At 46.8% G+C, this 23,822-nt stretch overlaps 1 protein-coding gene across 1 annotated transcript in view; it reads left to right on the forward strand.

The window, feature by feature from the left end:
• Window positions 1–23,822, forward strand: part of DRC11 (dynein regulatory complex subunit 11) — a 159,545-nt gene that overhangs the window by 71,488 nt on the left and 64,235 nt on the right. The window contains exons 7-9 of the mRNA XM_040450581.1: window positions 927–1,011; window positions 12,905–13,030; window positions 22,641–22,716. Of these exons, the coding sequence (XP_040306515.1) occupies window positions 927–1,011; window positions 12,905–13,030; window positions 22,641–22,716 (287 nt within the window). The remainder of the gene's footprint in view (window positions 1–926; window positions 1,012–12,904; window positions 13,031–22,640; window positions 22,717–23,822) is intronic.

Below are 23,822 nucleotides of genomic sequence, written 5' to 3' on the forward strand. Positions count from 1 at the left end.
GACGGCTCAGAGCCTGGAGCCTGCTTCAGATTCTGTGTCTGCCTCTCTCTCTCTCTCTCTCTCTCTCTCTCTGCCCCTCCCCACTCATGCCCTGTCTCTCTCTGTCTCTCAAAAATGAATAAACGTTAAAAAAAATTTTTTTAATAAATTGCAAACTCTGCTTTTTGAAAGGTAAAAATTACACGGTGACACAAAAAACTATTTGGAGCCCGTGCAAAATGGAGCCTTAGCCTTACAGAAACTTAAGAGCGTGTCCATGTATCTCATGCACCGTTAGTAAATTTGTCATCCAAACAGCTTCATCCTTCTGTTTAGTTTCAAAACCCTGTGTTTATTCTAAATTTTAAACAGGAAGAAATGATTTGTGCTTCTGTCTTCATTCCTAACTCAAGCACAGAGTGTCTCAATCATTTTAAAAATCTGTTTTCAAGAGAGGGGTGTCTGTCTCCAAGTAACAATTACCTGGAGGAAGCAAACCTCTAGGAACGTCTCCGGGGTCTCGGAGGCAGCGTGTCCGGCCGCAACGGGCAGGGAGCTTCCACGCTGACAACCATCACTCGTTTATTATTTTTTTTTTTTAATTTGTTTAAACCTTTGTTTGTTTTTGAGAGACAGAGAGAGGCAGAACGTGAGCAGGGAGGGACAGAGAGAGAGGGGGAGACACAGAATCCGAAGCAGGCTCCGGGCTCCGAGCTGTTTGTTAACGCAGAGCCCGACGCCGGGCTCGAACTCACGAACTGCCAGACCATGACCTGATCTGAAGTCGGACGCTCAACCGACCGAGCCACCCCGGCTCCCCAACCGTCACTCATTTAAATGAGCGTAAGCAGAGCCAGCTAGTGGGAAATATTACAGAGGGGAGTTCTGTATTACGTTCTGAATTACGGAGTTCATTTCTACTTAATCTCCCTCTTTTGCTTCCTCAGGAACTTAACAGGCACGTTTCCTGACTACCCTCATGTAGAAGAAGGAGGGTCAGCTATTATTTTCTCCAACAAGACCCCACAACAGGTACGAACACGCTTGAGAAATGAAACATAAATATACTGCAACCGCGTTTCTTTTGAAGCGTAAGCTGGATGGGTTCGTAGTGTTACTAGGTTTGGGTTATTTCCCTACACGTGTTCACAGGGAACTACTTTTGGGGTTTCACCAATGACGTACTTTTAAATTTATTTCAAAATGAATTCCTTCTTTCTCCCATCTTGCCTTTCAAAGAGACGTGACAATGCGCGGGGCTCACTTTCTTGGTAAATTCTGAGCAGTTTGACTTCAAGGGCCCCTTTAGGCTCTGGCCCCTGCTTGCCTCTCAGGGTCGTCTCCTGCCCCCACCTTCCTGCCACGGACTCCAGCGGCCACTCGCCCACCCTCCCCATGCCTCGTGTCACGGCGTCTGTGGTGCCTTTGTGTGCGTCGTGCTCTCCTCTCATCCCAGCGTGGTCTTCTGCCCCTCTTCCCCCACTTAGTTTCTGCTCATCCGTCCGGACTCAGCTCTTTGCATACTGACACTCTTCCAGAGAAACATCGCTATAGATGCTCCAGGGTCGTCTGATGCAATTGACGGCTAAAGCTATATTTATTAATTTATTTATTTTTAAAGTTTTCTTCATGCATGGGCAGGGGAGGGGCAGAGAGAGAGAATCCCAGGCAGGCCCCACACTGTCAGCGCAGAGCACAACGTGGGGCTCAAACTCACGAACTGCAAGATCGTGACCTGAGCCAAAAACCAAGGGTCAGATGCTTAACCAGCTGAGCCACCCAGGCACCCTTAGAGCTATTTTTAGAGATGTGTCAATAAACTATAAATAGAAAAAACATTCTTTTTTTTGTTTGTTTGTTTTTATATTCATTTATTTTTGAGAGACAGAGGGAGACAGAGCACAAGTGGGGGAGGAGTAAAGAGAGAGAGGGAGACACAGAATCCGAAGCAGGCTCCAGGCTCCGAGCTGTCAGCACAGAGCCTGACACGGGGCTCGAACCCACGGACTGCGAGGTCATGACCTGAGCCGAAGTTAGACGCTTAGCTGACTGAGCCACCCAGGCGCCCCAATAGGAAAACCATTCTTAACCTCAGCGTATTTATCATGGAAACCAAGAGAAGATTTGCATCATACCCTACAGTAGAGTACTACGAGCATTGCCATTAAAAGTGAAACTCATACTGATACACTCAAGCTGGTATACTTGACTACATAAAGCTCAAATGGCAAACAAATATATAGCATAATTCAAATTAAAATCATATGATGAACTGGAGAAAATATTTGCGACATAGGTGACAGTAGCTATCTTTCATACATAAAGAGTTCTTAGAAAATACGAAGAAAAATCTAAACAGCCCAGTAGAAAAGCAGGGGGAAAAATGTTACCTTAATTTAAAAAATTTTAAAACTCACTAGCATCGAGACTTAAATGTAAAATAATGTCACCATATCTCTTTTCACCTATACAGTTGGTAAAAATTTTAAGTCACGGTCATCACTGGAGTTGGTGAGCATGTAAAGAAAAGCCACTCTCATCTGCTGTGGCTGGATACATAAATGCGTAAATTAGCATGACATTCTTGAGGGACGTGGGCCAAGTAAATATGAAATGTTTAATGAGTATACTCTTTGACCCGTAAACGCTATTCAAGGAATTTATTCCAAGCACAAGATAAGACAAGTTGCCGTAGATCGGAGCCAACAAACTTTCCATAAAGGGCCAAATGGTCAATATTTGAGGCTATGGAACAACATTCTCTGCCACAGCTGCTCATCTCTGCCATCCTAGCATGAAAGTGAACACGGACAGTAGGTAACGAATGGGCATGGCTGTGTTCCAGTAAAACTTTATTTACAAACTGGGCAGCAGGCCGGATGTGGCCCCTGCGGTGTGATTTGCTGCCCCCTGCCATACACATGGTTGAACCAGCTGTCCGTGTCTGCCCCGTTTGTAGCACTGACGAAGAAAACAGACTAATGCTCCTTAGGAGGGACCCAGTTAAGGAACACGAAGCACTACACAGAGGTAAAAGCCATGCTACAGGTCAGGGTTTCTCACCCTCAGCACTACTGACCTCCCACCCCCCTGTGCTCCCCTGAGTGAGCCCTCGGGGTCAAAGGGAAGCGCTCTTCCCCCCCACCCCCCATCAGAAGCTGATCTCAGCTCCCCAGCCTTCGCTCTGCCCTCTGGCAGACTCCTGTCCTCCTCGGAACTCAGCGACCACATAACCTCCCCAGCCCATCAAACCCTGCCTTGAGTGGCTATCATTTCGACTTGGTGCCATTTCTCGTTTTTACACGGTTGGGTCTTGTCTCTGCAGCTACATTATCAGGCACACGCTGTGTCCTGAAAGCCCACGGCCAGGCCCCAAATGCATTTCGTGTTAGTTTAGAAAGGGAGTGACCTCAGGAGGAAGAAAGTTGGTGCCGTGTCTAAATCGTGTACAAGAGACGTTCACAAGTAGGGCTGATGTCTACTAAAAACAAAAGAAACTGAGGATCTCCAGTTAATACGTTAAAGCAAAGGAGACCAGCCGCAAGGCAGCAGGACTTTCTTTTAATGTTTATTTATTTTTGAGAGAGAGCACGAGCATGAGCCCCGGAGGGGCAGAGAGCCCGAGAGAGAGAGAATCCCAAGCAGGCTCCACGCTGTCAGCACAGAGCCCGACTCAGGGCTCGATCTCATGAACCACGAGATCGTGACCTGAGCTGAAACCAAGAGTCAGATGCTTAATGGACTGAGCCACCCAGGCGCCCTGAGGCAGCGTGACTTTTAAACATAGGTGAGTGAAGACTTGGGACAGCGTAGTGTTGATGAACCAGAGTCCCAGCACTCGCTACGTCCGCAGCCTCCCCTCGCGCCTCAGTTTTCTCCTCTGCAAATGGACATCCCAGCGGTGCCTCCTTCCCGGGGCTGATGTGATGGTTAGATGAGGTGACGTGCGTCGTGTACCTCAGGCAGCGCACGTGGAAATCTTGCAGGAGGTCGTAACAGTTGTCGCTAACGGAAGGAGGAGGATGAAGAGACAGGCCAAGCACAAACATGGTAACATGTACCTAAAGAGTCAACTTTACGTTTGTAAAAAACAAACAGTGCAAACACTTGCTACGAAGTGAGCATAATCCCATTGCTACCAACTCCCCAGAAAGGCTGAGGACAAATAGAACCACAGACCAGTCTTCGTTACAAGTTTTAATGCAAAAATTCAAACCGAAATATCAGCACGCAGAACCCCTGACAGCCCAGAGCCTGGAACCCGCTTCAGATTCTCTGTGTCTTTCTCTCTCTTCCCCTCCCCTGCTCGTGCTGTTTCTCTCTCTCAAAAATAAATAAATGCTAAAATAAATAAATATTAAAAAACAAATTCAACAGCCATTTGTGATATTATGAAACAAACCAAAAAAATCAGAATATAGGGATACTTCTTTAACGTGACAAAGTATTTCTTGGTTCAAGATCTAACACTGCGCTGAATGAAATTCACAAGCGACAATTCCACCAATGTCATGAAAAATACAAGGGTGGCCATTGTCCCCACTGTCCCCTAGGATCTATCAAGCACAGTGGGACACGAGAAAGAACGTAGAGACAGAAAAATTAGAACGGAAGAGGCAAAGCGGACACTTTTTGCAGGTTTGCTCTACACGTAGAAAAGCAATGAGAATAAACTGAACAGCCCCTTCACACAGTACGAGAAGGAAGACGGGGAGTTACAGAGAGCAAAAGCATTCGTGTGTGCAAACGGCGGCTGGAAAGAAAGTAGAACCAAACGGTCCGCTTTCAACAGCAACAGCAACAAAACAATAAAGCATCCAGGAACAAACTTAATAATAAATGTGTGTTCTATGTGAAGAAAAGTTCAAAACACTGTGAGGGATGCAGAGGACAAGAGATAAAAGCACCCTGTGTTCTTAGGCAGGGATACACAGCACGGTAAATACGTCAGCTCTCCCAAACTTCATCTGTACGTGTACTACGATCCAGACAAAAATACCAGTGGCATTATGGTGGAGGTGGGGTGGGCAGGCCTCACAGAATGTGACCAACCTGATTTTCCTGTTTTTTAATTTATATTTATTTTATTTATTTTTGAGAGAAACACAGAGAGAGAGAACAGGCAGGGGAGGGGAAGAAAGAGAGGAAGACACAGAATCCAAAGCAGCCGCCAGGCTCTGAGCTGTCAGCACAGAGCCGGACGTGGGGCTTGAACCCACAAACTGTGAGATCATGACCTAAGCCAAAGTCACACATTCAACCAACTGAGCCACCCAGGTGCCCTGTGACCAACCTGATTTTAAACTTTAGATAGAAAGTCAGTACCCAAGAATAACCAATAAAATTCCAAAAGCACAATGTAATGAGAAGAAACTAGCCCTACCCAGTATTGAACCGTGTCATTGAGAGCCCATTGTGGGGGCCTCGGTGGCTCAGTCAGTTAAGCGTCTAACTTCGGCTCAGGTCATGATCTCGCGGTTCGTGAGTTCGAGCCCCGTGTCGGGCTCTGTGCTGACAGCTCTGAGCCTGGAGCCTGCTTCGGATTCTGTGTCTCCTTCTCTCTCTACCCCTCCCCCACTTGTGCTCTGTCTCTCTCTGTCTCTCAAAAATAAGTAAATGTAAAAAAAAAAAAATTTTTTTTTAATTTCTTTTCCTAGGGGCGCCTGGGTGGCTCAGTCGGTTGAAAAGAATTTTTTTTAAAGAGCCCATTGAAAGAGGCAAATAACTAAAAAGACGCATCAATGGAAAAGAATAGGAAATCAAGAAATATACCCAAATTTACGCAAATTTCGTCCATAATAAAGATGGCATCTCACCTTTCTTGGGTAAGGGGGAGAAAAAAACACTTAATAAATAGTATTAGAATAAGCAAGTCATCATCTGAAAAAAAGAAGAAAATTAAATCCCTGTTTCTTTATAGCTTCTACCAGAATGCTTCCAGATGGATCAAAGATGTAAACGTCAAACAAAACAAAAACACAAAAGAACTAGAAGAAGCCAAGGAAGAAATGTCATAACCTCAGAGTGAGAAAGACATTTCTACCTCTGCTGCACAACCCAGGAGTCATAGAAGAAAAAAATGAAATTTTCAATGACACACACACAGTTTCTAACCCATGTGGCAAAACCAACCCCAAGTGAAGTCCAATGACCAATGACACAGTAGGATAATTACTTGTAATGAGCATCACACACAGGAGGTCATTGTTTTCATATATAAAGAGCTCCTGCAGGTCTGTAAAAAAAAGATAAATAACCTGATATTTTAAAAAGCCAAAGGATATGAACAGGCAGTTCTCAGAAAAGAAAATGTAAATGGGTTTGAAACATAATAAAAGATGTTCAGAATATGAAAAGATTATCAACCCCATGCCTATAACAGAAACGCAAATTAGAACTAAACTAACAGACAATATTGCTCAATTGAACCTCATCAAAATTCAAAAATTTTACACCTCAAAAGATGCCATCAAAAAAATGTAAAGACAAAAACAGACTGGGAGAAGATATGTCCTCAGGCATATACCTGGAAAGGGATTTATGTCCAGGATTAACAAAGAACTCTAACGTCTCAATAAGAAGCCTATCCAGTCAAAGAACGGGCAAAAGACTTGAAGACCATGCACAATGGATCGTATATGAATAGCTAATTAGCACAGGAAAAGATACTTGACACCATTAGTCATTAGGGAGATAAAATTTAAAACGCTATGAACCCACAATTGTATGGTCAACATACAGTTGCTTCAACAAAGCAGGAAAGCATATCCAATGGAAAAAAGATAGTCTCTTCAACAAGTGGTGCTGAGAAAACTGGACAGCAACGTGCAGAATAAAATTGGGCCACTTCCTTATGCCATACACAAAGATAAATTCAAAATGGATGAAAGACGTAAATGTGAGACAGGAAAAAATCCTAGAAGAGAGCACAGGCAGCAACCTCTTTGACCTCGGCCATAGCAACTTCTTACTAGACACGTCGTCTAAGGTAAGGGAAACAAAAGCAAACATGAACCATTGGGACTTCATCCAGATAAAAAGCTTTTGAAAAGTGAAGGAAACAATCAACAAAACGAAAAGGCAGCCTACGGAATGGGAGAAAATATTTGCAACTGACATATCTGATAAAGAGTTGGTGTCCAAAATCTATAAAGAACTTATCAAACTCAACACCCAAAAAACAAACAACCCAGCGAAGAAATGAGCAGAAGACACGAATAGACACTTTTCCAAAGAAGACATCCAGATGGCCGACAGACACATGAAAAGATCCTCGGCATCACTCATCATCAGGGAAACACAAATCAAAACCATGATGAGATACCACCTCACACCTGTCCAAATGCCTAGAATTAACAACGTAAGAAACAACAAGTGTTGGCAAGGATACAGAGAAAGGGGGGCCCTCTTGCACTGTTGGTGGAAATGCAAACTAGTACAGCCACTCTGGATAGCAGTGTGGAGGTTTCTCAAAAAAACTAAAAATAGAGCTACCTTATGATCCAGCAATTGCACTATTAGATATTTACCCAAAAGTTACAAAAATACAGATTTGAAGGGATACATGCACCCCGATGTTTTAGAGCAGCACTATCAACAATAGGCAAACTATGGAGACCGCCCAAATGTCCATCAACTGATGAATGGATAAAGAAGATGTGGCATATAGATATATACAATGGAATATTACTCAGCCAACAAAAAGAATGAAATCTTGCCATTTGCAATGACATGGATGGAGCTAGAAAGTATTATGCTAAGTGAAATAAGTCAGTCAGAAGTCAGATAAAGACAAGTACCGTATGATTTCACTCGTGTGGAATTTAAGAAGTAAAACAGACGAGGGGCGCCTGGGAGGTTCAGTCAGTTAAGCGTCCGACTTCGGCTCAGGTCACGATCTCACGGTTCGTGAGTTCAAGCCTTGCATCGGGCTCTGTGCTGACAGCTCGGAGCCTGCAGCCTGCTTCGGATTCTGGGTCTCCCTCTCTCTCTGCCCCTCTCCTGCTCACACTCTGTGTGTCTCTCTCTCTCAAAAATAAATAAACATTAAAAAAAAGAGAGAAAGAAGACAGATGAACATATGGAAGGGGGGGGGAAGAAAAGAGAGGGAAACAAACCACAGAAGACTCGATGATAGAGAACAAACTGAGGGTTGATGGACGGAAGTGGGTGGGGGATGGGCTAAATAGTGACGGGCATTAAGGAAGGCACTTGTAATGACGAGCACCGGGTGTTGTATGTAAGTGATGAGTCACTGAATTCTACTCCTGAAACCAATATTGTACTGTGTGTTAACTAAACTTTAAATAAATAAATAATAAATAAATGAATGAAGGAATAAATCCTGCAATGAGACCATTTCATACCCACTAGGATGGTGACAATCAAGAGGACAGACAATAACAAATGTTGAGGGTGCAGAGAAAAGGGAAGCCTCCTGTGGTGCTGGTAGGAACACAAAATGGTGGGGCCACTTGGAGAAAAGTTTGTCAGTTTCTTTAAAGTTAGATATAGGAGTGCTTGGGTGGCTCAGTCGGTTAAGTGTCCAACTCTTGATCTCAGCTCAGATCTTGATCTCAGGATCCTGAGTTCATGCCCCTCATTGGGCTCCACATTGGGTATGAGGCCTACTTCACTAGTTTTTTTTTTAAAGTTTTTTTTTTTATTTATTATTTTTGAGAGAGAGACAGACAGAGCCTGAGCTGGGGAGGAGCAGAGAGAGGGAGACACAGAATCTGAAGGAGGCTCCAGGCTCTGAGCTGTCAGCACAGAGCCCGACACAGGGCTCGAACTCATGAACTGTGAGATCATGACCTGAGCCAAAGTCATACACTTAACTGACTGAGCCGCCCAGGCACCCCTGAAGCCTACTTTAAAAAAAAAGTTAAATATAAAGATGCCAAATGACCCAGCAGCCCACTCTCGGGCTTCTATCCAAGAGAAATGAAAATATGTCCACACAAAAAAGTTTATGTGTGAACATTCATGAGACTATTATTCATAATAGCCAAAACTTTGGAACAACTTAAATATCCATCACGCGGTAACTGGATAGGGCAGATGTGGTGCGTGCATGCAAAGGAATATTATTTGGCGATAAAAAAAGGAAAAATCAATTGAGATACACCGCAACATGGGTAGACCTCGAAAACATGATGCAAACGCAAAGGAACCAGACATAAGAGACCACACATTATATGATTCCATTTACAGGAAACATCCAGATAAAGTGACTGTATGGAGGCAGGGAGGAGATTAGCATTTGCCTGTCAAGGGGTGAAGGAAAAGCAAAGGGACTGACCACAGACATGAGGGGCTCACACTGGGGTGATGGAAATGTTCTAAATCGGACTCATGGTGATGGTTGCACAACTTGGTGTATCCACTAAAAACAATTGAGTTGTACCCTTGGAATGTGTGAATACATGCTATGTAAAACATGCCTCAAAAAAATTACATTATGATACATCATTGTGAAAGAAACCAGGTGGCGGGACCAGATTTGGCCCTCAGGCCCCACAGTTTCCTGAAAACATGGCGGCTGCCTTAGCAAAGCAATAAAGGGTCCTTCTGACTTTGGGAGGTTTTGCTAAAGTTGAAGAGCGTGAGCAAGATAAATTCAGCACTGCTATTGAGAAACAACTCCAGTGACATACCATTTTCTCAGCCGTTCGGGTAGCAAACATAAATACATGGGGTCACACCATGTCAGAGCATATAAGGAAAGAAGCACCCCCTTGCACTGCTGGCAGAGTAGAAGTTGGCAGCCCGGTGGGGGCAGGGGGACTGCATTATAAATGGACATACCCTTGACCCAGCCTAGGAGGAACTCATCCTGCAGATAGGCCCACACACCTGCCAGATGATATTTGCATGCACTTATTCGTGCAGCGTTGCTAGTGAAAGCAAACAATGGGGAACAACCTAACTCCATCGGTGGGAGAACAGCCAGATAATCGACACTACCCCTATAAAAAAAAGAACAAGGAAGCCCTTTACGCACTGCGAAGGAAAGACGGCCAGGACATTATCAGGAGAGAAGCTCACAAGGACACTGGGTACGATACACTGACGTTTGTATAGAATGACCAGTCTATGTTTACATTATGTGTTTGTGTGTATACCTGTGTACACAGTTGTGTACTTTGGAAGATTTTGCTAGGGTTGAAACTCAAGAGGAGGGGCACCTGGGTGGCTGAGTTGGTTGAGCGCCCAACTCTCGATTCTGGCTCAGGTCATGATCCCAGGGTTGGGGGATCAAGCCTCATGTCGGGCTCTGGGCTGAGCAGGGGGCCTGCTTAAGATTCTCTCTCTCCTTCTCTCTCTCTCTCTTCTTTCTCTCGCTCTACCCTCTCCCCCCACTCTCAAGCACATACACTGTCTCTCTCACTAAAAAAAAAAAATCTTAAAAAAAAAAAAAGAAAAAACCAAGAACAAAATAAATCCAACATTGGCTTAAAAAAAAGACAAACTCCAATCACACACCATTTCACACCATTGGCAAACATAACACAGCCGTGTGTGTGTGTGTGTGTGTGTGTGTGTGTGCACATGTATTTGCATACAGCTATATAAAATGTCTCTAGAAGTATCTCCAAGGAATTGAGGCTGGCTTTAGAAAGCTGACTGGCTCACAGCATGGGAATGGAACATTTCACTACATGCTTTTCTGTCGTTCTTGAATTGTGGGCCATGTGAATGTATTTATTCATCAAATTAATAAACTAAGGATATGGAGGAAATAAATAATACAATGGAAAAGGCTTTCAAAGATACACTGAATTGTATGTTCCACAAATAAGGATGTCACCATTTTGTATAGCCGCTCACATTTTATACATCGGGCTATTGTTTGAAAATTGTCTTTACGTTTCTGAAAGCTTCCAGACTTCCAAGGACCAAAAAAATATTCATGCTCCATAAGTGCTCCAAACGTAAAAGTCCTGAGCAGCCATGATTTGGGTCTCTGAGTTGAGGCGAGCCTGATCCCCAAGGAAAACATTGCTACTTGGACAAGAGACTTTTAATTCCATCCAAAGACACCCTTTTTATTACCATATAATGTGTGCAACACATACGTCACCTCTCACCCTCCCCAGCACCCTTTCTGTGAGCCTCATCCCACCGAGAGCTTCACTAGAGCCTAGGGGACGGGCAGACCTCTGGATAGAGGGAAGTAGGGCACATGACTAATGACTATGGTGGTGGTGTTGTTTTTAAGTCCAGATGGGACCAGAATATCCTGCTTGGTTCACAATAAAGCTGTATCGTTTATATTTTTAAAGGTTTGAACTAAGCTCCTAAAAGCCACGTAGGTATAAATAACAAAAATATAATACTAGAAAATAAACGTCAGCAGTGTCGTAAATCACTAACAAGGCGTAACAAGCAGCCCTGGTCCCAGGAGGATGATTTAGTACAACGTAGTAGAGGTGAAATGCTACTAGCCTTTTGGTTTAATTGCATACCCTGCCGTCCAGAAGAAACCACTGTCCTCAATTTGGCATTGGGCGTTCCCTCATATGTCTTTTTTACTTGGACGACATATGTATGGATCCTGAAACTGGAGAGTATTATTTTTTTTTTTTATTGAACTATGTGCGTTTTGTATGATAGGATAAATCGACCTACGCTGGGCACACCTTGCCTCGTTCCTTTCTGTGTTGTGAAATTCATCCCGGTTAGTGCCTCTTTGGATCCCAGCTCTACACCCCCCCAGCTGTGTGTCCTTGGCCACATGACTGAACTCTTTGTACCCTGTTCTCTTACCGACAAAACAGGTTGGTGACAGCTCCCATCCCTGGGCTGCATTCAGCAGTAAATGAGTTCGTCTTTGTGCCGCTCTTAGGACCATGTCTGGTTTATCATACATGCAATGGACGCGAGTACCAACTTCACTTCAGAAAATGAAACTCGGAAGCTAGGTCCTAGGGATGTCATGCCACTTGTCTCGGTCACATGACCAGTGATGGGCGGAGCCCCAGGGTCTAACAGGAAATGGGTCCTATCACCGGCACCCTCACATCTCCCAGAATTCATGGCTCTCGGCCACAGCAAATGGGAGCTCAGCAAACATCTGTTGTACAGAAGGGATTGTGTGATTTTTCACAAACCTTTACTAATTCTCCGATGAAGCTAATCTGATGTGAACCAGGTACTTCTTAAAAGATATTGAAAATTTGGGAAGAATAAATGGGGTTTGTCACTGTAGGAAATAGAAATGAAGTCACAGATGAAAGAAACCAATCATGGGGGCGCCTGGGTGGCTCAGCCGGTTAAGTGTCCAACGTCAGTTCAGGTCATGATCTCGTGTTTCGTGAGCTCGAGCCCCCAGTTGGGCTGTATGCTGACAGCTCAGAGCCTGGAGCCTGTCTCACGGTGCGTGGGATCAAGCCCTTCATCGGGCTCTGTGCTGATAGTGTAGAGCCTGCTTGGGATTCTCTCTCTCCCTGTCTCTCTGCCCCTCCCCTGCTTGCGCACGCTCTCTCTCTCTCTCTCTCTCTCTCTCAAAATTTTTTTTTTCAAAATTTTTCATAAAAAATTAAAGAAAAAAAAAGAAAAGTTATTGGAAGGGCGCCTGTCCCACGGAGTCCAGGCAGGAAACCAGGGTAGCCTCAGCTCCACTGGGGAAAGTGTGAGCAGGTCTGGCACTAGGAAGCCATGAGCTCCCCTGCGTTGGGACTGGGTTCAGAAATGTCCAGCCTCCCTTTCAACCGCCCCCAAGATCCGACGGCTGCCCGATAAATCCAGCCAGAGGCAGCCAGCAGCCAGCGATGTCCCCACGAGGGTCTGCCTTGGGCCCCAGAGCAAGGCAGGGAGGGAGGGGGCACTGATCAGCACACATACTTCCTCCAGACGGGAAAACCAGTCCTCATCCCGATGGGGCTCCATTAAAGCACGATGCTCATTTTGTGTTCCTTACCAGGTTACTGAAGATATTCTTGCAAGCCAAGAAGAGGAGGAGAAAAACAAAAAGAATAAAAAGAAGGCAAAGAAACCCAAGAAACCTAAAGAAGATAAGGAAAAGAAAAGCACAAGGGAAAAAAGCAAGGTAAGGAATTTGGAATTTTAGAAATTTTCTTTTAAGTGACTTTTTTTTGCTTTGAATCCGCAGCTTGGTCCCCTCCGGAGATGGCAGACATTCGTTTCCTAGGCAACCGTTCTTTCCTACCAACTGTTTTTCAGTATTTTTTTTATGCTGCTCCATCACCCGTCACCATCCTCTCTGTGACTTGTAGTAAATAAATATTAGGATAAAGAGTGGTTTCAGGGACTCGGACCCTGGACGTGTTTATTCATGTATGGGATACCTTTGAAATTTTTATTCCTCAAAATCAGTGATCCCTCCGGTCTTTCCTCAAAGGTAGACATCAGGAAAAATGCTGGCGAACCAGATGACCACTGCAAAGTCAAAATAATCTTAACTGCTTTAACCGAAGTGTGTTCGTTCAAATTTATCCCTTCACGTTGACAGGGTGGCTACATTTTAGCGGGAGTTTTTCCTTCTTACTATCCAAAGGAAATCAGAGTTCAAACAGTGTCACTTTGGGCCAGGCCTCCCCTCGTGCAAGGGGGAAGGTGGTGGCCGTGGCTGGATTCACCAGGTGCTGCTGTCTTGGGGGGGTAACTGGCGTTCACCTTCAAGCACGTGGAGAGGTGGGCGCCCAGGGCAGTGTTCTCCCAGCAGAAACTCCTTCTATGGGCGGTGGAGCTCAGGCTGGAAGCTGGCATCATCCTGAAGCGTGATTATGTTTAAAGAAGCATTTCTGCATAGACAGTTCCTTCTTCACAGCTGACCAAAACCCCGATCTCAGTCGACTCAGGAGAACGGATCCTTAAGGGTGATGGTCCGTCTGTGACCCTGTCCAGGGGCAGAGACCCAGCTGTCGCTCAGGGCGCAGCGGCCACACTCCTCCTGTTCCAAAAGGTGGATTCAGGAGAGACACGGGGCAGGCTGCATAGTCCAGGACAAGTGATGGGACCAAGGAGTCAGAAACTATGAGCAGGGGAGAAAGGAGACTGTTGGTGAATGTACAATGACGATACCCAGATTCCACGTAAATGCAAGTCCTGGGTGGTGGTGATGAAGGCCAACCTCTTGTTAAAAATCCCTTGCACGGGGCGCCTGGGTGGCTCAGCCGGTTAAGCGTCTGACTCTCGATTTCAGCTCAGGTCACGATCTTAACGGTGTGTGGGTTCGAGCCTCACGTCGGGCTTTGCGCGGAGGGCACGGAGACTGCTTGGGATTCCCTCTCCCTTTCTCTCTGCCCCTCCCCCACTCAAATAAATAAATAAACTTTAAAAAAAAGTCTCCCTTGCACGATTGCAGCCACCCAGCTGGAGACAATGGCCCCTTCTGCCGGGTTCTTCTCCACTTGTCCGGCACCGTGGCTGCCCCCATCCGTCCTTGTCCCTCTCCTTCACCACGCTGCATTGTGTGCTCTTCTTTTGAAGAGACGAGAGACCTCTTACAGCTCGCTCTGGGCACAACCCGCTCCACCGCAACCCCAGCTCAGTCCCCAGCTACCCAGCGTGCTGTGCTGACCCCTCATCTAATTCCGCCCCAGGAATTGCTGCTCCAAGGCCACACCACCCAGGGACAGCCCACCCCCCTCCGTGGGGCCATTCTGAAGGGTTGTCCCAGCTCCCAGGCTCCCTGTGGGGTCAGCTGACCGCTCACGTCCAGGGGTAGCACAGCTCAGCTACATCTGGTTCTCTTCCCGGGGCTGCTCCCCTCCCGGTGGGTGGTGTTCCCAGTAGATCACCCCCTCGGCCTCCATCTGAGTGTTTCCAGGGAACCCAACCCACGAGGCCACCTGTTGTCCCTTACTCCTCTGCTTGGGTCCCAAAGCTTCTAATGTGTTGCAGAAGAAAAATTAAAAAAATAGATAAAATGAGAAGAGAAGAGAGCTTACTTGCGACAGTTAATTTTTAAAGCCCCCCCCCCCACACGCTGCAAGATACTTTTCAAGCGGTGCCTGAGAATAAGGACAATTGGAAGGATTTCAATTTTATTCTAAGCATTCTCTTGCTCTAAATATGCATTAGGGAGTTTGACACTTGCAAATTAAAAATTCACTGTTAATGAAGCGTGTTCCATAAAAAAAAAAATCTGAGATTATCAGCTATACAATCTGGTCTTTGTTGAGCGAAGGTATTTTATTAACTGGCAATTAAAGAGTCACTTCATGATGAACAGTTTGGGCCAGGAAGCAAACTCTGAATCCATCAGCATTTACAAAGTGGCTGGAAATGAAGGGAAAAATCCTTCAGAGCTACTTAGAACTGAATCTATTCATGAAAAGTACAGGTCTACCCGGTGACCTTTTGTATTGACTTTTAAGAGTCTTAATTTAGAATCAACCCCAAAGCATCTAAAAGCATTCCTGTGTGTGAGAACCGGCATGTTGACCTGTAGAAACAGACATCTCGCATTCATCCTGGTCCAAGAGTAAGGCAGGGGAGAGGGGAAACTGGTTTGACTTCGCTTGTGTTCCTGCTGACTCACCCCTAACTCTTTCATGGTGGCACAGCTATGGGATTATCCCTCAGGTATTTTTGTAAACCTGGTCGTTTCTCTATTGCCAATATGTATATATGGTCAGAAAACTTGAGAAAGACCTCATATTAAAAAGAGAAAAACCTGAGGATTATCTGAATACTTCCACTCACCTCTACAAATGGAAAATAGACTCTTGTCAACATATCACACAAGTACAAGCTTCGTCAGTCCATAGAAAGGCTACAAATGAGCATATGTGGCCACAGAGGAGCTGTTGACAAAGGTCTGGAGGTGAGTGAATCAGAAGGCTGCATGGGGGTCAGGGGCTCCAGGCAGGATTCCAGGCCATCGCTGAGCCAAGGAACCAGAGGACAACTTCAGAGCAAGGAAGACAGAGGCCAGGGAGGGTGTGGGGTGTGGGGCTGGGGAAGCCTGGAGCGTGGCCTGCAGGTGCTTGGCGGAACCTTCTGGAGAAGATGAGAGTCACCCCTGGGGTAGTGACCTGAGCAGACCTAAGCTGTGCAAGCTGTGGTCTAAGGTCTGTGGTTCACGACCGTGGTTGGGATGGCCTGTGGGTGGGGAAGTGATCGAGGCAGGGAGGCTGTTAGGTCCAGGCAGGGAGTCCCAAGAGACAGGAAGCAGGGTCCGTGCAAGCCCAGGTTCCACCCAAAGGCAAGTGTGGGCCAGGGGCCGGAGCTCCTCTGAAGTTTGCGTCCATCTCCATTGGAGAACGCATTTAAAGTCAGACATCATCCACAAGGCTGTGAGTGAAGTGAGTTCTGTTTGTCTTGTTGATTTTTTGCAAAAATGATGAGGAAGGAAAGGCATATCCAGCTGGTGGTACAAAGATCTGGGCTCATAGTGAGCAGAACGGTGACACCCTGGCCTGGCTCACAAATACCCATGGTCATCCTTTCATGACTGCCTCCCCTCCTTCCTCAGCCCCTTCCTGGGGTCCCCTCCATCTGCATAAGAGTGTCTCAGAGTGCCCTGCCTAAAACACCTCTCCCGCAACCCTAGTGCAGCGGGGCAGAGCTCCCCTTAGACACTCTGTCATTCAGGACTCTGAGGATTAGTGAGTGTCCCTGTGGTATCTTGAGATGTTTGAACCTGGAGATGACCGGAAGGATGTTTAAGGGGTTTGGGTGTCCCTGCTTGGATCTCCAATTTTCTGGAGGGCTGATGGCATGAGAAGAGAGAGTGCTGTCAGGGTGGACCTCCATAAATCGTGCACAGCATTTTAGAACAATTGTGGCGGGTGGTCCTACATTCACTTGACCATTTCATCAAGAAACGTCGCAGACAAGTTAACACTTAAAGCATGAAAGTTTTCCATTTCTTATCGGGATCCGTCTGGAGACCCTCTCTGCTGAGATGCTGAAGCACAGAAGCAAGGAGATTGATTCATGGCTCGTTCACCTTCACCAGCGCGAGTAAAGGGAAAACATAAAAGCACCATAGACACCTTCAAAAATGAGCTTCCAAAAATTAGTTGTTTCATCCCCTAGAGAAGAAAACGAACTTCTATCCTGTACCTTTTCTTATACAAAAATTAACTCAACACGGATCATGTATTTACATGTAAAACTAAAACCTTTAGGTAAAAAGAGGGAAAACAGATCTTCAGGATCTAGCGCTGGGCAAACAGTTTTTACATTTGATGCCAAAAATATCCACAAAGGGAAAGATTGATAAATTGGACTTTATCAAAATAAAAAATTTTTTTTAAAATATAGGGGCACCTGGGTGGCCGAGTCGGTTAAGCGTCTGACTCTTGATTTCAGCTTAGGTCATGATCTCCCAGTTCATGGCGTCAGGTTCTGCACTGACAGCACAGAGCCTGCTTGGGATTCTCTCTCCTCTTCTCTCTCTGCCCCTCTCCCACTTGCGCTCCCTCTCTCTCAAAATAAATAAACAAACATTAAAAAAATAGCAATAAAAAAATAAAAAAAACTTTTGCTCTGGGAAGAGGACGAAGAAACAAAGAGAAAATGGTTGCAGGCTATAGATCTGACAAAGGACTAGCATCTAGAATACGTAAAGAATTCTCAAAATGTCAACAGTAAAAAAAAAAAAAAATTAGTCTTCCTTTCTATCTTTGGTTTGAAAATCATCTCTAAAAGCGTTAAGGATCGCAGACGAGGACATCCCCTGTTAAGAATATGTAATAGAGGACAATGCTAGTCTGGTCGGGAGAACGTTCTCTGCAAGCCAACAGCAAGCTTTGCGAACGTGCTTGCAACGTCAGAATCACGCCATTCGCTTGACAGTCGTCTGTGTGGACTTCACGTTGGCTTTAGAAACAAAAACCCAGAGAAGGACCATCATGCGATCCATTCTGACAACCCTTTTCTCTTTGTTGTCTTTCAAGCCATATGTTAAGCCATTTGGAACTATCTTAAATGGATTTTACCTGCCCAGACCACACGGTCATGTGATGCTAAAGAGTCCTCTCTGCATTCGCATAACTTCGTGCTAAATCCTGGGAAGAGCCTGGTACCCACATGGAGCACCATTAGCTTGAGAAGCTTCTGCTTGTTTGCAGGGCCACCCAGCCTTTCCATGACCACAGCGCCTCTTCTCCAACCGCTTGGCCCAAGGAGGTGCTCCATAGTGAACCATGGAGCCAACCACCCTCCTCTATTATGTTAGGGCATTTCAAACTAAATTTTGTCCTCCTTCACAAGGATGGAAAAGTGAGTGAGTTTCCAGAGGCTGGTATCAGGAATAAAGGTGTCATCGTGGAAATGTCCGTGTTGAGCATCCTCTGTGTCCACTGAAGGACAGCGAGAGAGGAAGATAAGAAGCTTCGAGCTGTAGGGACAGGAGCTCTAACCCAGGAAACGGAAACCCCAAGGATAGACTCCCTGCAATTGTACATAAACTTTTACATGAAAGCGTATCACTCTAAGAAGAAGGTGTGTGTTTTTTTCATGTTTCCTCCTATCTAAAAAGCTCAAAAATCACCACTTCCAGAAAGGACATCGTTGGTTATGCAGGAGGGCCAAGGAAAGCGCTGCTGGTTCAGAAAAGAGCGGGGGTCCACCCGCCCTGGAGACAACGGAGGAGGCCTCCCCGAGAACATGGCCTGTCGGCAGCCTTTCAGGAGCTCACGCTCATAGCCCAGGTCTGCCTGGGTCTCCCCATCCCTGGGGTGGGGGAACCACAACAGCCTCGTGGCCGCCACTGCCTCCTCCTGTCCTGCCATTCTGCTACCCGTCACCCAGCCCAGCAGCCAGCGACCTGATGAAACCAGGACTCCGATCAGCACCCAAACAGCGCTTGGGGCTCAAGAGCTGGGTGGTAGTTCTTTCCAAAGGAATGCTGGATGTTCACCTGAAGGTGCTGGGAGGAGGTAGTGGGATACAAAGATGCACCAGATGCTAGAGACATCAAGAAGGGTGACTGGCCTGGGCTGGGTATTGGCGGACGAGAGGGAGGTCAGGAGTCGCCAAGTGTCTTTACTGAGATGCCACAGAGGATGAGGTACAGAAAGACGGGAGCTGGCTTCAGAATGACACAGATTGGAGGGTGGGACACCCACGCGGATGCATCACATGGTTAGTGGAAATTCCAGACAAACTCTGGCAAGATTCAAGAGGCCCCCCTGCACAGAAAGCCCCCATCGAGGACAGGAGAATGGATGGGCTGTGGGAAGACCAGTGTGGGGTTAAGCTGGAGAATCTGGATGGTGTCCACAGAGGAGGGCAGGAGGAAGAGGGGAAACCAGTGAGAGAAGGCAGCAGCCTGGGAGGAGGGAGACATTCGGCACCCTGGACACAGTGAGGCTGCCATTTCCTTTTCCAACTGTGTGAGTTTCTGGAAGGACGAAAGGAAGGTTCTCCTTCTGTCCCCTCCGCCCGGCTACCGTGAGAAGTGAGAACTAATAATATGATGGAGACAAGTCAGGAGGTTCTTTGAAGGGTGGGAACCACTGTGTGGAATGTTCCAGAAAAGCCAAGGAGGATGCTTGAGGAAAAGGTGCGTTGATGGACACGTCACTGGGACGCAGAGCTCCTTCGGCTATAGAGGAGCGCGGGCCAGCAGGTACAGAAAGCAGATCACCAGCAGCAGACAGACTCGGGCTGAGACCCGAGGGCAGCTCATATACATACTTCTTTTTTTTTTTTTTTCCCCACGTTTATTTATTTTTGGGACAGAGAGAGACAGAGCATGAACGGGGGAGGGGCAGAGAGAGAGGGAGACACAGCATCGGAAACAGGCTCCAGGCTCCGAGCCATCAGCCCAGAGCCCAACGCGGGGCTCGAACTCACGGACCGCGAGATCGTGACCCGGCTGAAGTCGGACGCTTAACCGACTGCGCCACCCAGGCGCCCCTCATATACATACTTCTTAAGGAAATTGCCAAATGATCGATAAAGTCGAGAAAGGATTTTACGAAGGGATAGAGCTAAGTGTTCAGGGACGGGGGGAATGCACCCATGGTGTGGGCTGGGGGAGGTTCCGGGGCAGCAGGCAGGGAGGAGATGTTGCCCAATAGAGTAAGGCCAGGGTTCTCTGCAGCAAAGAATGCTGGGGGAGAAGCCAGGAGAAGCAGAGGGTTTCAGGGGTGAGGAGAGTGTGAAGGGGAGGAAAACCATTTCACCCAAATGGCCTCCATCAAGAAGGCTTAAAACCCATGTGACTCTGCTCAGCCGGCAGAAGAACAGACAGCCACACAGGGACCGGTGCAGGGTTTGATGGTTACCGCTACCCTCTGAACCAGAAGACGGGACCAGACTGATGCTTGATTGACTGACTGATTGATTGATTGATTGATTGAATCAACCAGAATAATTCAGGTTGAGCGTTTTCACTGGACCCTGATTTCCCATAATACGAGTTTCCAGAAAGATAACAGAGATTCCTTCCATTCGGCGTCAGAAATAAAGACCGGAGAACCCCTGGATAGTCCTTTGCTGGCCCTAGGACTTGGTTTTCCCAGACCCATCCCCCTGAATGCTCATCTAATTACCCCCGTCAAGCAATATATAACAATTATCACTCAAGCAACACAAGTTCAGGGTAGAGGAGGAGAAATCGGGTTATTGATTTAAAAAAAAAAAGAGAGAAAAACAAGCAAAGGTCGCGTGGAACCCATCACCCGTCATCATTAACATGGTGGTGTATATCCTTCCAGACACTTCTTTAGGCATCGATGTATACTAATTGTTCCTTACGCTGCATGTTTCTAGTGACCATTAATTGTGGCATCCTGAAATGGGATGCTGAAGTCAGGATAAAGGTTAGGAACAAAGAGGAGTGTTTAAGTGAACCCTCTGGAGGCTGAGAAATCTGGGCTTTTCCCTGAGTTAAGTCTTCCTAAAGGGCAAGGAGCTGAGCCGGGTGCACAGAGGTAAGAAGGGCTTCCCGGCAAAGAGGCCCCCACTGGGAAAGCATCGCTTGTAGGTGTGGAGCCCGGACGGTGGTCAGGGGCCTCGGAGGAGGACATCAGCTGGCGGTTTGGAGGGCCGTTGTGAGAAACGTGGCATATTTCTTACCACCGTCATAATGGCCAGGACAATTTTCCTGACAAAAATTAAGCCTAGGTGCCACCAGAGAAAATCAGGACCGATGTACTTAGAACACAGCTACCCATTTTTTGACTTCACATTGTGGGTTATCTCAGATGGGCTGAATAAAGAACAGCAGTCTGAAGCCTGAAAAGGCAGGAGTCATTTTGATTCTGAATCTCCATGGAATTGAGAGAACAGTGTGAGCAGAAAAGTAAAATGGCATCCTCAGTTACCTTCAAGCTTGAAAATAGTTATGAGATGCTTAATTTTTTTGCAAAGAGCTCTCATATTGTTTTGGTGCCTTTTTATTTTAAAACACGGTTAGTAGCAATGAGAGCTCCTGGGCTGATTTTCAGTTGTGGGTCTAGAATCCGTTGGGCGGGAAATAATCAGTCTCTTCCAAATCACCGTAACCCTACCCCCACCCCTACCCTGAGGACACAGACCCTAAAAAGATAATCAGATTATCTGATAGCCACTGAGTGACCGATCTGACATTTGAACCTATATGTTAAGAGGTATATGCCGAATGCATACCCCATTTTTTTAGAGGTGGGGGGAGAGAGGGCATGCATGAGCAGGGTAGAGGGGCAGAGGGAGAGGGAGAGAGAATCCCAAGCAGGCTCCACACTCAGCATGGAGCCCAACACAAGGCTCCGTCCAATGACCCTGGGATCATGGAACCCAACACAAGGCTCCATCCAATGTCCCTGGGATCATGGAACCCAACACAAGGCTCCATCCAATGACCCCGGGATCATGGAACCCAACACAAGGCTCCATCCAATGACCCTGGGATCATGACCTGAGCCGAAATCAAGAGTCGAGCACTCGACTTACTGAGCCACCCAGTTGCCCCCATGCCCCCATTCAAGAAATGTAACAGATGTGGCCCTGTTTGAACTCTGCCACTAATACCTGTTAATGTTCAGGGTCTCAGGTTCTCCTGGGCTGGGATTCTTGGACGCTCACCGAGCATGCTTTCGGACCCCCACCCCATTATGTCACACCACGATCTCTCTTCCCAGTGTCTGCTGGGGCCGAGAAACAGGTGCCAGGAAGTATAGGTAAATCCTACATAGTGAGGAGAGAGTCTTTTTCACCTGGAAGAATCCAGCACAGCTTCACAGAAGAGGACACATTTGCCTCAGACCTAAGAGGAATTTTCCACAAACGAAGATGGGAAAATGGAATTCTGATGGGAAAGAAGATGGGCACTTCCCCTCCACATCCCAGGCAGCTAGATGTCCCGACAAGCCCGTGAGGGGAGGCGGTAGGACTCAGGCTGGGAATCAGCTCTCAGAGCAAAGAAGGAACCAGAGCATAAGACAACAGGACCAAGCTCGGCATGGGGTGCCCCAGGAGGGGTGACTGAAACAGGGGAGCTTCAGCAGGCCTGCAGGCAGGGCCCAGTTTCTAGAATCATCCACACCCAGTTCGTGGACACAGCACTGCCTGCTCAGACGGGCCAGCTGGAACACTGCCCAGGTGGGTGGGCAAGGGGCTGGACCTTTGCTCGTAACCCAGGAAGGAGCCTGGGTGCCTTATCGTAGCCCAGTCACCAGGATGCGTGCACTTGTATTTCTAGTCTCAACAGATAAAGTGGGGCTGTAATTAACCAAAATCCCATTCTTCTTTAACAGGTAGAAGATGAGGGGTGGAAAATGTCACCGAGTGTCTTTCTTCCTACGATGGAGGAAGGAAATAACGTATACAAAGGTTGGTTTAGGAGAATATACGTGTCACCCTGTCCACCCAGCATGACCCCCAGCCCTAGCACCCTGCCTGGGTGGGGAAGAATGAGGTGCTCAGTCATGAGAGGCTGAAAACATGCGGCTCATAGCCCAGATCTTCTGTCTGTCTCTACTGCAAAATTCCTTTGAGTCGCTTAAAAGGCATCGAATCAGTAAAAGAGCCAGATATGAATACCACGAGAACATAATCTCTAAACCTCCATGCTGGTTTTGAACCCCTGGGACTTCAGCTGAACGTCCTCTTGCTGGGAATGAAAGGGATTTGTCCTGGGCCGTTTCAATGAAGAAAATCAATACCATGTGTCCAGTAAAATGTTTTAATCCTGTTAGACCAAGACAGGTGCTCCAGAAACCCACACATAATTCTTCTGTCTACTGTTCAGCCTAATTAGCCCAGCGATAATCTGCCTAGACCTGCACCTGTATGAATTCGTCTTTCAAGCATTTCTGGTACAATCTACAAGAACAATTACCCAATTCCTTTGGTTCTCCTCCGCCCTCAGGATGAATCCCAACACAGAATGACCCGTCAGCATGACCCCGGTCACTGGTGCCCTTCGGTAATTCCCGAAAAATGCAGTAAGCTTGTGAAGTCGAGTTTTTGCGAGCATCGGCCATGCCCGTGGTTCCTTCCCACTTCTGGTCTTGTCTGGACAGCACTGGTCCTATTATTTACTTACCACCTTTTTTTCATTGACTTGTGGTTTTTACCCTGCCATAAATTGAGCCTCATCCTGGCCAGCAACCCGAATGTCATTTCGGGTTGGAGATGCTAGTTACATGAAATAAAAACGTCCATGCGCCACCCGAAGTTCTCTCACTTACCGCCAGTGGCGAGGGTCCCACGCCGCATGGGATGCTGAACGAAGGCGGAAGCTTGGGGGGAAAGGTGGCGTCCACAGGATTTGGCATCCACTTTAATCGGGGAGGAAGGAGGTCAAGGCAGTAGCCCCGTCATGTTATTAGGTGCCCAAGACACGCGAGGCTTTGTGTTTTCTGTGCCCTTCTCTGTGAGAAGGAGCCTCTGCTCCCCCCTCCCCACTTTGAGAAGTCATCAAGTCCTTTACAAAC

The sequence above is a fragment of the Herpailurus yagouaroundi genome, unplaced genomic scaffold (genome assembly GCF_014898765.1).
Source record: "Herpailurus yagouaroundi ecotype Mexico unplaced genomic scaffold, PumYag 202, whole genome shotgun sequence".
Taxonomy (NCBI): Eukaryota; Metazoa; Chordata; class Mammalia; order Carnivora; family Felidae; genus Herpailurus; species Herpailurus yagouaroundi.